This window comes from Grammomys surdaster, unplaced genomic scaffold (assembly GCF_004785775.1).
Source record: "Grammomys surdaster isolate TR1022 unplaced genomic scaffold, NIH_TR_1.0 125950, whole genome shotgun sequence".
NCBI classification, from domain to species: domain Eukaryota; kingdom Metazoa; phylum Chordata; class Mammalia; order Rodentia; family Muridae; genus Grammomys; species Grammomys surdaster.
Window position 1 is genome coordinate 3,811,334 of NW_021620771.1, and position 16,603 is coordinate 3,827,936.

The following is a 16,603-nucleotide window of genomic DNA, read 5'->3' on the forward strand; positions in this document are numbered from 1 at the left end:
AGAGAGAGAGAGAGAGAGAGAGAGAGAGAGAGAGAGAGAGAGAGAGAAGTAGAGGAGTAGAGGCTGGCCATGAGCATGTGGAGAGAGGGGAAGGGAAGGGGGAGGGGACGAGGGGACAGAGGGATCAAGAGAGCAAGAGATCAAGAGAGAGAGTAGGGGGCAAGCAGCCCCTTCTATAGTGGGCCAGACCTATCTGGCTGTTGCCAGGTAACTGTGGGGAGGAGCATACCTGGCTGTAGCCAGGTAACTGTGGGGGTGGAGTTTAGACTGAATGCTAACAGTCACTGTGTCCAGTTATGAGATTTTAAAACATACACAGAAAAATCCTATTATATTTCATAATTTTACACTTATTTTTTTTGATACAGATCTTACTACATAACCTTGACTGTTTTAGTACTTACTATGTAGATCAGGCTAGCCTCCAACAAAGAAATACCTGCCTGCCTCCGCCTCCGAAGTGCTAGGTTCAAAGGTATGTGCCACAACTGCCTGGTATAATTTTATTTCTTGACACAGGTTCTCACTATGTAGAGCAGTCTCACCTTGAACTCCTAGAGATCAACCTGTCTCAGCCTGAAATGCTGGGCACCACTTTGTGTGGCACTTCTAAAATTTTTAAAATATTGTTTACAGTGTAAAAATATTTAAGTTCCATTTTTTGTTTATTTTAGTGAGATTAATTTCTCATTTTTTTCCATCTTCACTCTTCTTTTCTGGAGACAGGGTCTCACTATGTAGCCCTTGCTGGCCTTGAACTCACAGAGATCTGTCTACCTCTGCCTCCTCGGTTCTAGGATTAAAGGTATGAGCTCCATGTCTGGTCTCTGTTAAAAAAAATTTTTTTTTAAATGACATTGTATGACATTGTATTCATTTATTTTGTTTGCCTCTATGTGTATGTGTGTGTGTGCACCATAGCCACATGTGTGCAGGTCAGAGAACAACTTGAAAGAGTTGGTTCTTTCCTTCTGCCGTGTGAATCCCAGAGATTGTCTGTGATGGTGGCAGTTGCCTCTACCACTGATCAGCTTGTAATGTTAGCATTCTTAGGGGCCAGCATCGTGGCCTCAGGTATCCTGCCACTGCTGAGGTGGGAGGACTTGAGGTCAGGAGTTCAAGGCCAGCCTGGAAAACAGGGATGACTGTCTTACCTCACTGAGTCTCGTTTCTTCAAGGTATGAAGAGAATCACCACAACTGCTTGACCTTTGCCCTCTCCTTCATCAACTGCATCCTTGCCATGGAAGGCAAAGAACAGCTGGACAAGAGCGTGTTCACAGAAAAGTACGTGATCCCGAGGACACGCCTGGCTTCCAAGTACATCACACTCTACAGGGCCATCGAGGAGAGGGGCTTCCATGTGACTGACCATCCCAACACAGTGACAAGCCCCTCTTGAGCAGTTTGTACCAAATGCTGCATCTGATGGTCGTTGAGACAGTACATTTCGGGTTGCTGCCTTTAAATGGTACTGCAGATTTATAACTACTGCAGATTTATAACTGTACTTAATTGTGAGTAATTTTTAAAAAAAGTATATGGTTTTCTACTAAGCTTATTATATAAAAATTATAAGATTAATGAAAGTAAATAGAAATTTATAAAATGAATAAAATCACAGAGTATATAGCTCAGTGGGAGAACCATCTGCCTATCATGTAAGAGACCCTAGGTCCAGTCCCCTGTACCACACCCCAAATTTAAGAAAAATAAATAAAATTGCCCTGAGTTTCAAAAAAAATTCATTCCAACTAAATTTCTCCAACAGTTGTGTTTTTTTTTTTTTTTTTGGTTTTTGAGACAGGGTTTCTCTGTGTAGCCCTGGCCATCCTGGAACTCACTCTGTAGACCAGGCTGGCCTCGAACTCAGAAATCCGCCTGCCTCTGCCTCCCAAGTGCTGGGATTACAGGCATGCGCCACCACTGCCCGGCCAACAGTTGTGTTTTTAAGCTGAGAATCTGCTTAAAAATCTGCTTAATCTAAAACACTTTGTATCAATTAATTTGAACTGAGCACATTTACTTTTTGATGTGAATGAAAAGAGGGAGGGACCAGAGAGAGGGGAGCCAAGGATGGGGGGGGAGAGGGAGAGGAGATGCAGATTCTGAAAGCATATGCATGTCTTATGTGTGCGCCTGAAGACTCATGGGAAGGCTTGGGATGCAGCCAAGCGGTAGAAAACCTGTTCAGTAACCTTTGGAGTGTCAAGAATACTAAGCCAAACAAAAAAGAAATGAAGTGAACAGAGGCTGGAGAGATGGCTCAGCCATTAAGAGCATCTGTTCCTCTTGAAGAAGACTTGGTTTAATTCTCAGCTCCCACATGGCACCTCACCACGCTGTAACTCCAGTTCCAGAGGAAACAATATCCTCTTCTGGCCTCTGTGGGCACCAGGCACATGGTGGAGATGCATCAGGCAAAATACCCGTATGCATTAAATAATAATAACTTAAAATTAAAACAACAAAATCCCAAAATATAGGAGAAACGCCTTTGAAACTATCCTTCACCCACCTTCCTCTGCCTTCTGACAGAGGAGCCCAACTCTAACATATTTCATTTCTTCTCTGGCCTGTCCTCTCTCTGGGTTTTTTCTTTCCCTAGCTGATCTCAAATTCTAGGGAGAACAAACTGAAAGCAGGACACCCAACACCCCACGAAAGCATACCCAACACCAAACGGCAGACAAGACACCCGAAGCCTCATGGCAGAGGACACCAAATACCTTATCACAGGACACCCAAACTGCACCCCTCAAGTAATAACAACCAGTGGCCAACCTGGCCCTTAGCCATGGCTGCTTATGTGAGCACTTGGCTTGCCATGTTCTTTCCCTACTTAAAATGGTTCTTAGTGCCTCACAGGCAAAGCTTAGGTCCTAGATGTGTCCTCAGTGTTGGCCACACTGAAATTCCTTTCCTGACTCACCATACTCACTCCTCAGCTGTCTGGGTCTTTTGGGGACTGCTGAGATCCCCTGGCCTGGGGCTGTGTTAACACAGGAAATAGATGACAATTATATTAGTTGCTTCCCTCAAAGCAATGACAAAATACTTGACAAACCCAGTTAGGGAGAGAAAATGCCAGTGTGGTCCTTAAGCTGCTGACACAAACGCCATTAAAGCGGTGGTCAGCCCCTCTTGACTACCTCAGCCTATGCTGTAGTAAGATGCCGCTGCACAAGCTGACAAAAATGGCAGCACATGTCTTCTCATCCTGCAGCCTGTACAGGAGTTGTCCACGGTGATGCATCTCTTTTCCTGCCGTAGAAGGAGCTATCCACAGTGGTGACATCTTCCACCTCAGCCTTGGTCAACCACCACTGCTGTCTACAGTGGCACACCTCCTCTCCAGCCTCCCCAGCAGCTCCACAGAGATGGCACCTCAGTCAAAGCTGGCTGAGGCCAGGAAGGTCTTTCTACCATAACCCATGGGCCCAGTGCAGGGAAAAGGGGGTTTAAAAAGGCACTAATCCCTAACCAGGAAAACCCACCAATCCCTGAGCTCTTCAAGCTCAGGACCTGAAATCACATCAATCCTCAATCTGGAAATCTCTGCCCTGAAGGCTCTGCCCCCTAAGAAATCCTGTATAAGCCCTGCCTTTGTCCACTTCTCTGCTGCCCACTCCTGGGAGCAGAGGGCGGCCATCCCTAGATTTGTCCCTCCACACCCCGAGCCCTCTACTAAATCTCTTTTATGGGATTTTCTGCCTGGTGTTACTCTCTCATTGGAGGAAGCTATGAAGAAGGGAAGGAGCGGGGCTGAGGTGTCTGAGATCCTCAGCTCAGCTGAGGATACCTTCCCCTGGGAGCTGCAAAGCCTCTGCTGAAGAGCTTTCCTCTCAGAGCTGTGTGGTTCCTGAGCTCCTGTGTCTCAGGATGCCCCTCCTTTGGGACACTGTCCCACCTCAGAGCTGTGCCCCTGTCTCAGGATGCCCTTCTGCTGGGATACCTTCTCCCCTCAGAGCTGTATGGTTCCTGGGCTTCCGAGTCCTAGGATACTCTTCCATCCAAGCAGAAACACAAATAGTGGGCTTGTCAAACAGCCCACTCTTTATTACTTTTTACTCTTAGATTATTCCCATCACATAAGCAGAGTTGTTGATCAATCAGGGCCATCAGACAAGGATCTGAGAGTCTTGTTTCTTCGGCATCAGCAAGTAGGGGCTAAAGCAGGGTTTATGAGCCCAAATGCACCTGGGCCAAGTTACAGTTATAATGTTTACCCATCAGAACTCGGGGATTAGGGACTTTCCCAAGTGTTCCATCCTTGTCAACTGACACTGAACATGTTTTCTGCTCAACCAGTCAAATTCATTTGTTCTTTCTGTTGTTGGGAACAGGCATTATGTTTTAGGGAACTATTGCTTAGAGAAAGAGTTGGTCAGCTTAGGTAAAATGGAGTCCAAAGTCAAAATGGTAGTACTTAAGACAAGTTCCTTTTATTTGCTCCCAACAAAGAAAGGTTGTACTTTGGCTCTTGGTTAAAGGGATACAGTCCATTGTGATGGGGTAGTCACAGAGGCAGGTGAGCCCACTGGACCTGCAGCCAGGAATTCTCCGTTATATTCAGTTCAGGACCTTAGCCCATGGGGATGTGTGGCTCACTATATAGGATGAGTTTTCTCACCAGAGGTTTGTCTTCTGAGTGGTTCTAGATTCTGTTGACAATCAACTCATATTAGCCATCATAGGCTCTAAGTCTGGAAATGGCTTCTGCTTTCCCAGGAGCTCTTGAGAGTCTTTCGGACACAAATTGGATTAGACCCTACCTTATATTTATTTATTTTTTTGATCAGCATACAAAATCATGAGTTTCACGATACAATTGTCCCATGTGTGGGTAATTTGCTAGGTGAGGTAGAGGGAGTAGACTTCCCTCTATACCAACTATTTGCACTTATAAATTCAGGAACTTTAAAGAAAAATAAAACTGCTCATCCAGATACCACACAACAGCTAAGACTTCACTGGAAACCGAGCCAACTGGGGTAGAGAGAGGGTCTCTCATTGAACTGGAAGCTTGATATTTTGGCTCAGCTGGTTGGCTAAAGAGCTCTCAGATCTGCCTATCTTTATCCCAGTGCTGGGTTACAGAGCATGTGCAGCTAAGCCTGGCTGTACCTGGGTGCTGTGTACCTGGGTGCTGTGTACCTGGGTGCTGTGTACCTGGGTGCTGAGTACCTGGGTGCTATGTACCTGGGTGCTGTGTACCTGGGTGCTGGGATTCAAATCCAGGTCCTTATGCTTGTGTAGCTAGTGCTCTTACCTTCTGAGAAATCTCCCCAGCCCCTAACTCCGTTTCATAGATGAAGAAACTGAGGCTCAGAGAGAGCATCATTCCCGAGGGTATCCATGCCCCTGGTACTGATATGAAATGTGAACTTGGACTTTCTGATTAGACTTTTATCAGCATATGCCAAGGGAAGGGGCAGGAGGGTGTCAGAGGCTGAGCACTTACCCAACATGTGTGACATGTGGGCAGACTTTAGGAAGGACTAACGCTGACAAACGTGGTGTGGAAACTTACTCAGTTTTCTATGGGGGAAAGCTGACCAGGAGGAGGAGTTTGAGGCCAGCTGGAGACACCTAGCAGAACACTGTATCCTCTGCTCTCAAAAATGCACATGAAGATGCCAATTATTTAAGCACTAGAAGCCTTTCAAATAAAGGAACTACATACACCACCCATTACTTTAACAGGTTTACGAATGCTTTTTTTCTTTTATGTATTCTCAGGTAAGAGATCCTTCTACTCTTCGCAATGGTCAAACAGCTTTTAAACCTTTCAGTAATTTATGAAACAACAAATGTTTAAGATAGCTGGGCAGTGGTGGCACATGCCTTTAATCCCAGCACTTGGGAGGCAGAGACAGATGGATTTCTGAGTTCAAGGCCAGCCTGGTCTACAGAGTGAGTTCCAGGACAGCCAGGGCTACACAGAGAAACCCTGTCTCAAAAAACAAAAACAAACCAAAAAAACCCAAATATTTAAGATAAATTGGTGGGTTAAACATCTCAAGTTTCAGCTGGCAAGATGGTTCAGTAGGAAAGGCCAATTGCGGTTGACCTTAACAACTTGAGTTCGATCCCTGGGGCCTGCATAGTGCAAGGAGAGAACTGACTCCTGTAAGTTGTCCTCTGACCTTCAAGGCATTTCTACTAAAAGCCCATCTGGAAGAGACTCCTGGGAGCCTGAGCCTCTGAAGGGTATGGGAAGGCAATTATGCTGAGGTAGGCTATGGCATCTCACCCATGGAAAGTTCCTGAAGGTGGCTTTGTCATAGGGCAAATTTCTAATCTTGATTAACTTGGACTTTTCATTTCTCATTCTTTTGTTCATTCATTCATTCATTTGAGACAGGGTTTCTTGTCTTGGCTGTCCTGGAACTGGCTATGTAGACCAGGCTGGCTTCAAACTCAGAGATCTGGCTGTCTCTGTCTCTTGAGTGCTGGGATTAAAGGCGTGCGCTGCCACCACTGGGCAAACTTGGGCTAGTTAAACAAACGTACTGCACATCTGTTTCAGAGAGGCACAAGTCCTCCAAAGGTAAGCTAACACTGCTACTGGCTGGAAGCCATAGGTGGTGTTCAATCAACTCCCCCGATGTGTTTCAGTCCAGCACCACAAGGCTCTATAGTAATGGCTTGCTGTACAAGGTCCAAGTCAAACATGCAAAGAAGAAATGTTTCCACACAGGTTTGAATAGAGGCCGCTTCTGGAGCTGGGGATTTACTAGTGCTAAACTCTGACCTGGCATGGGCAAGGCCTGAGTCCCAGCAGCTCTAAACCAAACCAACTGAGAAGATGGTGCCTCTGCCACACTGCCCTTCTGTTCCCTGCCCTTCCCCAGTGGTGGGGTCAAACCAAGGCCCCACTTTGCAGGCTTGCTCCCCACTGTGCCCAAACCTGGCCCAGGATGCTCCCCCACAGCTTTGTTCTTTTGTGTTGAGTGATACCTTAGTTCTCCTGGGCTTTCCACCAGCTGTAGGGCCGTGAAGGGATGATTTGGTCTCTCCGGTAGAGCACTGGGTTTGAGATAGCTGGAGACCCAACAGGTGACCATTGCCTGGTAGGGACGGCAAGCATCTCCCCATGCCCCCGGATTCCAGACCCCTACACGCAGCCTACATTCCCATTAACCTGCGCTTTGCAGTCACGTTTGGCTCAGAGCAGCTCCTCCCAGAGAGGTCTGCATCATCATCCACACCTACAGGTAGAGGGCGTGACTACAGGCTTCAGCCTGGAGAGATTTCCATATTCATGAGTTACCTAAAGGCCAGGGGGTGTAGCTCAATTATGTTATTCCTTTTCTCAGCCCCTCTTCCCCTTCCCCTATTTAAGCCAGCTCTCCCCTGGCTAAACTGGGGGCACGCACATCAAGATCCAACTACCACACCATGGGAATAAAACTTTTTGGAAATCCATGGACTTCTTGTATCATTGGGGCCTGCTCCAGGAGCCCCACCGCCCCCAAACACACACACACTGTTACTGAAGTCTATTCTTGGAGTCACTCAACCTTTGAGGGACTTGAGATGGTGTGTGCCGGGGTGACAACACTCTTGGAAGAGTTCTGACTGGGGGCTAGAGAGATGGCTCAGTGGTTAAGAGCACTGTTTGTTCTTCCAGAGGTTCTGAGTTCAATTCCCAAAACCCATATGGTGGCTCACAACCATCTGTAATGGGATCCGATGCTCTCTTCTGGTGTGTGTCTGAAGACAGCTACAGTGTACTCATAAATAAAACAGATAATTCTAAAAGAAAAAAACCCAAAGATTTCCAGCTGCAGTGCATCCAGGCTCTGAGCAGGACTGAATGAAATTCAAGCGTGGCTCCTCAAACTTTTGTTTGACTTTAAAAGTTCTGAAAAGTAATCACTCAAAACAAGAAGCCACAAGAAATCTCTGCTCTGGAGCCTGAGGGAAGCCATGATGGTAAAAATGCTAACTAGGAGGTAGGGGCAAGCATCTCTGTGCATCCGTTTGTGCTCGATGGGGGTCTGGGGAGCTGCATTGCTGCACACGATCTTCAGGTCCCTAGGCCTAATGTGTGTGTGTGTGTGTGGGAGTGAGGCCTGTATAGAGCTCTCATCTAGGATTCAGACCCATGAGCAGACAGCATGAAGTCAGGAAGCTGGAAGATATGGGCCACGGCAATTAGCAAACACGCCTGTTTTCTTTTTAAAGATCACTGCTTCCGAACAGTTTCAGCAGACTACTTGGAGACCAAGTGTCCACACCACCTGCCAGCTTCTTGAGCCTGGACCTGGGTGAACCTCAGACACTTTTCTTCCACTTTCACTGACTCATGCTGTGGTTCTCAATCCACCCTCACAGAACCACCAACTAAGTTCACATCCCCACTGGCTATCTTGTAGATGTGTGCCATCCCCACCAAGATATGTTGAAGCTTAACTTACCCATTAATAGTGCTTGGGGGGTGGTGGCAAGTTCTTCAAGGGAGAGATCAAATCACTACCTTCCCCTTGTAAGGGATTATGGTTCTTCAAGGGTGGGTTAGTTCCCCAGAGACTGATCAGAGAGCCATAGACCCGTCCCTATCTCTCCTTTTGGTCCATATCTCTTTTCATTTCTCCGGCATATTATGATGCTGTCAAGTGCCAGACCTGTGCCATGCTGCTTAGATTTTCCAGCCATGAAAATCATGAACCAAATAAGCTCTTTTTCTTTATGTGCCAGCTAGCACCAGCCATTCCATGACAGCAACACAAAACATTGACTAAGATGCCTACATGCTCCTCAGGCAACATGTTCTCTGCTCTCTAACCCAAGGGAAGAGGGTAATGACGTCATGTTCTGCTAAACGTTAACTGCATTTGTTCTCTCAGAGACCTTCACTTCTTACTTTTATTCTATAAGAAGTTCTCCAAAGCAAGATGCACCTTCTATAGCCAGTACTACATAATTTTTGGTTCAACGCACCAACCTGTTGAATAATGAGTTGAGAACGCACCGACCACTCAGTATTTCAAGGTTTCCAAACTGTCTATGGGTTCCCAGTCACGTGGGGAATTGGTTGAAGTCCTTGGGTGAGCTGAGCACAGGAGTAGGTTTTTCTATTATGGCAACAGACCATGGGGTCTCGTGATGCCCGAAGGTGCCGCTGCTCCCCTGGGACAGGCTGATGCCACACAGTTGGAGCTGGCGGTGGACTGTGGACTCTGGGATGGAGGTCAAAGCTCATCTTGGTCACCTCTCTCTCGGGAAGAAACCCATCGGCTGAGAATCACCTCCTGCAACCAAGTAGAAGAGGGCTGGACTTCAGAAACGGAAATGAGAGTCCCAAGCACATGATGTCACAGCTGCCTGCCACAGATTGCTGGTTTGCAGGGATTCCCTTCCCAGTCTTGAAAGAGGAAGATGTGGAGAAAGCATGAGGTGTAACCCTAACCCCCACAGGGAACCTTGTCCTCTGTCACCCCCCAGCACACAGCAGCAGTAAAGTCTGGCACTCAACCTGAGCGAGGACCTGCTCTGGGACACACTGGGACCTACCAGTCAGCCATGGGAAGTCACAAGCGGACACTGACGTTTTATGAACCACAAACCTGGAGAAGATCAGAACACATGGAGGGAGGTGCCACTGAGGCCCTGGAGGCCGACAGGACATCTGACTGGGACCAGGGAGGGCACACAGGCTGTGTGGGAAGCTAAGGTGGTGATGAAGTCCTGAGGGCTTCGGGCAGTGGGGAAGGGCTCAGAGACATCAGCACACAGTGGTGACTCCACTGAGAACTTGGTGGCCCCAGCAGAGGAAAGCAGCCAGGACTACTGGAGGGTGTCTGGTTCAATGCAGGAGCAAAGGAGTGACATGTGTGGGTGTGTGAGGCTCAGGTGTGTGTGGCAGAACAGGCACTTACTATGAGTGAGGCCTTGTGTTCCACTCTCAGCACTGAAGGAAGTCACGTAAGAAGTTCGAGGAGGGAGGGACTGCTAGTCTCTGGGAGTGAGACCTGTGGAGACCCTGGCCTGGCTGTTGAACTGGCCAACCCAGCTGGAGACAGGAAAGCTACAGATAGACTGGTTGAGGCTTTGGAGGGTAGAGTCTGACAGGTTCAGTGGGAAAAAGGTGAGAGAGCTTTACAGGGCCAGAAGCAGCTTTTGTCACTGAAAAAGAACATTCCCTGCAGAGGGTGCAGACTCTCTGGATGATGTGGATCTGCCTCTGGACTCACACACCTGAACTTGAATCTTCTTCATGCATTCTGGGGTCTCCATGTCTTCCTTAGTCATGGTAGAGGGCTTAATCAGGTAACACAGCATCAGCTCCTGCCCAGAAAAGATGACACAGTTTCCATATTCGACAAAGAGACATTGCGTGTATCAGTGTGTGAGGAGGGGAGCAGGTGCCCCCACTCGTCCCTGTGTACACTGCAGTGTGCACACTCACAGGACACACCTCCTGCTTCCCTGGCTTTTACAACAGTGGAGAGGATGTGGGGATGTGAAGGAGACAGGCTGCTTACATATCCAAGGTAGAAAATATACACTGCACTATACATGCCACCATATAGCTGTGCCACAGTAGATAGAGAAGGGAAGACCAGGCTGCCTCAGTCTCATGATCCTCCTGTGTCCACTCTCCAAGTGCTGGGGTTACGAGTGGATACTCAGCCATACAAATAAATTAAAACTCTCTATTATTTTATTTTTAATTATGTGTGTCTGTGTAGGGAAGTGCATATGAATACAGATGCCCGTGGAAGCCAGAAGAGGGCATTGGAGCTCCTGGAGCTGGAGTCACATGGCTGGTGTGGGTGCTCTGGTCCTCTGGAAAGAAAAGCAGTGTGAGCTCTTAGCTACTGAGCTCCAAATGACTTGGAAAAAAAAAGCCAAACAAACTTATTTTTGTTTATGTGCCTATGTGTGCACCATGTGAGTGCAGCGCCCACAGAGGCCAGAAGAGGGCGTCAGATCCTCTGGAGTTAGAGTTATAGGGCGCTGTGAGTTGTCTGATGTGGGTGCTAGAATGAACTCAGGTCCTCTGGAAGAGCCAAGTGTTCTTAACCACAGAGCCGCCTCTCTAGCCCCTATATCCCCATTTACAAAAAATTTCTCCTGACTTTAAGAAAAAGGCAAAGGAGCCATGTAAGTGGCAGTGAGGCTTAGCCTGTTACCTTAGAGACGTTCCCTGAGACCCTGCTCAAGGCGGCCAGCGACTTCCAGCTGAAAGGCCTGCGGAGGGAGCCCTCAAAGTTGTCATCCACGAGCTCAGTGATGACAGAGTAGCTGGAAGACAAGACAGATATTTTGGAAAAGCCACACCATCAACTTGTTCGGAGAACGGCGTGTCTTACCAAGAACGGAGACAGAAGAACCTCACATCATCTGCTGCTAAAAGCCTAGTCCACCAAATAACCAACTAACGACCAAATAATGACAACTAATGACCAACCAGATGGGAAGCTACCACCCTTCAGGCTGAATGCACGCCTACTGACAGTAAGGAATGGACCTATTTTTCCTAACCTGAAAGCTGCAAATTCTTGCAACTGTCTGGAAACTCATACTGCCTGGATGTTCTGAGGACCATACACAGAGTAACTTGGTGTTTAACACAGATCCATGATACCCTCACTCATCGTGTGGACAGTGTAACAAGGCCAGTGTGCTTTCCTGCAGTGCTGAGCATGGAGCCCAGCGGTTTACCACTAAGCTGCACCCTAGGTCAGCCTAGAGCCTGCAGATTTGTTTGTTTGTTTGTTTTGAGACAGGGTCTCACTATGTAGCCTTGATTAAACTGGAATCTGCCATATAGACCAGGCTGACTTGAAACTTAGAGTCTACTTGTCTCCTCTTCAGAGTGCTGGGGTTAAAGATACACGTTACCATACTTGGCCAGGAACATGACTTTTTGAAGAGATATATTTTGTTTTTATAAGTATAGGTGTTTGGGCTAGGGAGGTGGCTCAGTGGTTAAGAGCACTGGCTGCTCTTCCAGAGAACCTGGGTTCAATTCTCACCACCCACATGGCATCTCATAACTGTTTGTAACTGCTGTTCCAAGGAATCAGACATCCTCAGATAGACATGCATGCAGGCAAAACACCAGTGCATACAAAATTTAAAAGTTATTAAAAATATTAAATATTAAAGTATAGGTGTTTGCCTGTATATGTGTTTGTACACCATGTTCATGCTTGATATCTGTGGATGTCAGAAAAGACACTGGATCTTCCTATTGTGAGCTTCCATGTGGGCACCAGAAACCGAACCCGGAACCTCTGGAAGAGCAACCGGTGCTCTGCACCACTGAGTCATCTCTTCAGTCCCAGGAATATAACAGTTTTTTGGGGGGATGGGGGAGGTTTGGTTTTTTTGAGACAGAATCTGTCTGTGTAGCCCTAGCTGTCCTCCAACTCAGAAATCCACCTGCCTCTGCCTCCTGAGTGCTGGGTCTACAGGCATGCATATGACTTTTAATTGCCTTTGAGACACTGAAAATTAAATCTAAAGTCAGATATTTCCTTGTGTCCTTTCTATTAATTTATTTAAAAATTTCCAAACCTTGCATGGTAAAATGGAGGGCCTTTCCGATACAGCACTGCAAAGAGAGAAAGGAGATGTTAGGCCATCATAACCACCCAGAGCAAGCCAACACCCAGTTCTCTTCATGAGGCTCTCTGCTCTCTGGCCCCAGCCTGGCTTCAGAGCCAAACTCTTTCTCCCCAGAAACGACAAAGCTAGTCAAATCTGCTGTCCAAATCCAGACACCCTCGTTCACTCCACAAGCAACTCCCAGAGTTAAGTACAAGTCATTCTTTTTTATTTTCTTTTGGTGTGGAGACTGAGCCCAGGGATTCACCCCGCCCAGGCCATATTCCTAGCTACAAGTGGGCCTTGTCTTTCTTCATATGTGGGAAGTGGTGGACAGAACATTAAGTCCATACAATGTACTGCATTTGTGACTTGTTCCAAATCAACCAAACTCAGAGTGAGGGTGGGCCCCGCCTGCTGCTGCCCTGGCACTGGAGATGCAGTTTCCAGGAAGGTCAACGACCACTTCCCAGCCCTTTGGCTAGTCAAGTGTGGTGAGAGCATATGTTGTCTGAGCACGAGGACACAAAGAGAGTGGGGTGCAGTTATGCATGCCTGAAACCCCAGCACAGGGGGTGGTAGGTAGGTTATGAGAGCTTGCTAGCCAGTCTGCCCGAAACAGTGTGCTTCTGTTCTGGCTCACTGAGGGACCCTGTCTCTAGGCAATAAGCTAAAGAGTGACAGAGGACAGTCACCTGACCCCTTCCTCTGGTCTCCAGGTGCATGCTTACCTGTAGTCATTTACAGGCGTCACACACAGCACAGTTACATGCAGGTGTCAGCAAAGTCTCAGCAAGTGAAAACGTTTCGTATGAGTGCCCATACATACATAGCACATGTGTCCTCGCCATGGCATGTGCACATGTGAACCTGAGACACACACACACACACACACACACACACACACACTAATAAATAAAAACTAAAACAAATAAGTAAATAAATAAGAAATTACAAAATATCCTTAACACACTCCCCACCCAGTTACCAGCCTGCCTTTCTCATGGGGATCTGACACATGAGTGAAGCCAGTCTGTAGAGATCAAAAATAGCCTCTCATTGAAGGAGCCTGGGCCTCTGCAGGGACCCCTTGGAGGCGGGCCTGGCCAGCTGCTCATCATGTCTTCCTAGCTTTCTTTAGGTTCTCAGTCCCTGAGCAGCAGGGCCTGGCTCTGAGCTGTGCCACATGTGGGTTGACTCACAACACTCCTGGGTCCAGAACTCAGTACTTATCTAGTGACCCTGAGGGCCCGTGCTGAAGATGAAGCCCAGGACCCCGAGCACCTGTCAGTCATCTGGAGCTACCTGGAGATGCTCACTGGATTTCATGGAAAATAAAAGTGAGTGGTAGGGTGAGCCCCAGGCCTGACATTTATAAATGAACAATGGATGGTATGGCCATGCCCTGAAGGCTGAAATCTAAAGTAACCCACAGCTTTGCCATTACTGCTGCCATGCGCTAGCCCTGTGACCCTGGCTGTCCCCTTGCTCCCCAATAGAGGAAAATCAAGGAAAGCTTGCTTCCCTTGAGAGATGAACACAATTTCCTTTTTTGAGACTGTGATTCTGGAGCCAGCTTGGGACTCCCTGGGACACTGCAGGACCCCTTCAGCCAGCTGCTGCTTCAGGTCGGGTTTCTGTGGTCACACTGCCATTTGCCCACTCATTTCCTATGTACTGTTTCAGCTCAACTCAGTTCCCATGAAGTGAACGTCCAAACTCATCCAAACAGCTCTCTGTGATCTGGGGTTAAGCACTGGGAATAAGGTGGACAGGACCATCTCTTCCTGTCAATCTCTGTCACTCCAGGTTGTGAGACTTTAGGCCAGTTACTAGCCTCTCTGAACTGGTTTTCAACATTCTAAAATGAAGGCATTGCTGGGTACAGAGGCACACACATGTAGTCCAGCTACTTAGGAGGCTGAACCAGGAGGGTTGTTCAACTGTGTGAGCAGCCTGGGCAATGTAAAACTCTATTTCAAGATACGAAACAGGGCTGGAGGGATGGCTCAGTGGTTAAGAGCACTGACTGCTCTTCCAGAGGTCCTGAGTTCAATTCCCAGCAACCACATGGTGGCTCACAACCATCTGTAATGGTACGCCTTCTTCTGGTGTGTCTGAAGAGAATAATGGTGAATACATAAATAAATAAATCAAGATACAAAACAAAACCCAAAGCATCCAAGGGAAACAAAGGTCTCCTCTGCCCATGTCTGGCACCAAATTGCATCTTTACCCCACATTCTGGGGCACCACACGCTTTGACTAAATCGTGAATCATGTGAGCACAACTCACCCAGTCCTTCTCAGAAGAGCTTTACAAAGATGTTTTATCAACATCCCAAGGCTTGATAAAACAGAGCTCAGGCCAATTAAGAAACCAGCTGTGGTCATGCAGGTGGGACGAGGTAGAGGTAGCTGGGACCCAAGAGTTCTGTTACCCACACTGCCTCTTAACACAGCGGACAGCCTCCCTGACTGCTTCAACTCACATTTCCCCCTTAGGATGAGGATGGTGGAGAGTCACTAGGTAGGTAGAGTGGCTGCAATCACCGGGGAGGGGTGGGGGTTGAGAATGAGAGAAAGTCAAAAAGAAACAAAGCAAGGCTATCCCCTGCACAAACATGAGCTGGGACCAACACAGCTATCTTGAGCCCAATTCACTCCATCAGCCTTCTGTGGTAACCTCCAGGATGGAAGACACAAAAGAGGCTTTCCCCCTAGAGGGACGGGCACAATAGCAACCTACCAACCACTGTCAGAAAAGACCTTCAAGGCTGCTGGTGCCCCCTGAGGACTATCCCATGATTCTGGGTGTTGTGAGTGACTGTCCCCTGAGTCTAGCAATTCCCTAGAGAGTTCAGCTGTGCCTCCTTCAACAAGGATCATCCAGCCACACTTGCTGACTGTTTATACCCACCGAGGAGGAGAGGTGGGGAGGGTCATGAGGGTGACTGGCACTGAAAACCAGTGAGGGTACATGGCCGTTCCTCTCCACACTGCAGTAAGGAATGACAGTGGCACACAGAATAACAAAGGGCAGCCATGAGGAGTGTCACAGGAACGAACAGTACCGTGCTGGCCTATCATCATAACTCCAGGACTCAGAGTCTGAGGCAAGTGAAACTGCAAGAAAACAGACCTGACTGAAGCCACACAAGCTCATGGCTGATGCGCAGCAGGCGCCATAGAACTCTTGGTCAGGATTGGGAAAGTCTCGCCTGCCAGTAGGCTTGCCCAACACGCGGCCTTCTCATTCTTTGGATTTAACCCATCCCATCCAAAAAAGAGCAGGTATCAATAGAACAGATAGCTACCTCGACCCCCCCAAGCAAACTGGGCTGACCTCACATCACACACAGACACACACAGACACACACACACACACACACACACACACACACACACACACACACACAGAGCAAGAGCTACTCACGCAGATCTGTTCCGTACTTGAGCCCCACTTTGGGCACCCAGCCTTTGCTTCGGAAGTGGTGGTAGGCCATGTAGGTGGTCCTGAAGGAGGGCTGGACTGCAGTGAAGGCTTGCCACAGCTTCACTATTGTCAGAGGTTCCTACAGTTTTTAAAAAAGAGATGTTAGTTTGCATTTATTTACTCCTGCTCAGTAAGGGAGTAGACATCTAGACTAGCATAGTACTGCAGCAGCAATGTTAGGTCTCACTCAGGAGACCTAACCCACACTGCCTATCTATGAGACAGCAAGCACTAAGTGTGGCCATTCCCAACACTGGTGCTACTGTGAGGTCCATCTCAGAGAAAGTAACACAAGCAACCTTAGTAATTTGGGTCATTTTAAGTTAATCATACTCTTTCCCCTCTGCAGTGCTGGGTATGCACAACAGGGCCTTGTGCATGCTGGGGCGAGTGCTCTACCACTGGGCCACAGTCCAGCCCCTGCATACGTGGTTAGATGAACTATGTGCATGAGCTAGGTGGTGGCACATGCCTCTGATCCCAGCACTCGGGAGGTGGAGGCAGAGGCAGAGGCAGAGGCAGAGGCAGAGGCAGAGGCAGAGGC

The 16,603-nt window shown here is 47.9% G+C and overlaps 2 protein-coding genes across 4 annotated transcripts in view; one reads left to right on the forward strand and one right to left on the reverse strand.

Annotated features, from left to right (window-relative positions):
* The window catches only part of Mkrn2os (MKRN2 opposite strand), an 8,159-nt gene extending 6,401 nt beyond the window's left edge, over positions 1–1,758 (forward strand). Inside the window, exon 4 of the mRNA XM_028753571.1 lies at positions 1,179–1,758. Within this exon, the coding sequence (XP_028609404.1) occupies positions 1,179–1,401 (223 nt within the window). The 3' untranslated portion in view covers positions 1,402–1,758. The remainder of the gene's footprint in view (positions 1–1,178) is intronic.
* A 7,087-nt stretch (positions 1,759–8,845) lies between these two features.
* Tsen2 (tRNA splicing endonuclease subunit 2) overlaps positions 8,846–16,603 on the reverse strand; it is a 34,694-nt gene continuing 26,936 nt past the window's right edge. For all 3 annotated transcript variants that reach the window (XM_028753484.1, XM_028753483.1, XM_028753485.1), the window contains exons 8-12: positions 16,000–16,138; positions 12,534–12,570; positions 11,144–11,255; positions 10,206–10,295; positions 8,846–9,259 (exon numbers count right to left, since the gene is read on the reverse strand). In XM_028753484.1, the coding sequence (XP_028609317.1) occupies positions 9,200–9,259; positions 10,206–10,295; positions 11,144–11,255; positions 12,534–12,570; positions 16,000–16,138 (438 nt within the window). In that variant the 3' untranslated portion in view covers positions 8,846–9,199. The remainder of the gene's footprint in view (positions 9,260–10,205; positions 10,296–11,143; positions 11,256–12,533; positions 12,571–15,999; positions 16,139–16,603) is intronic.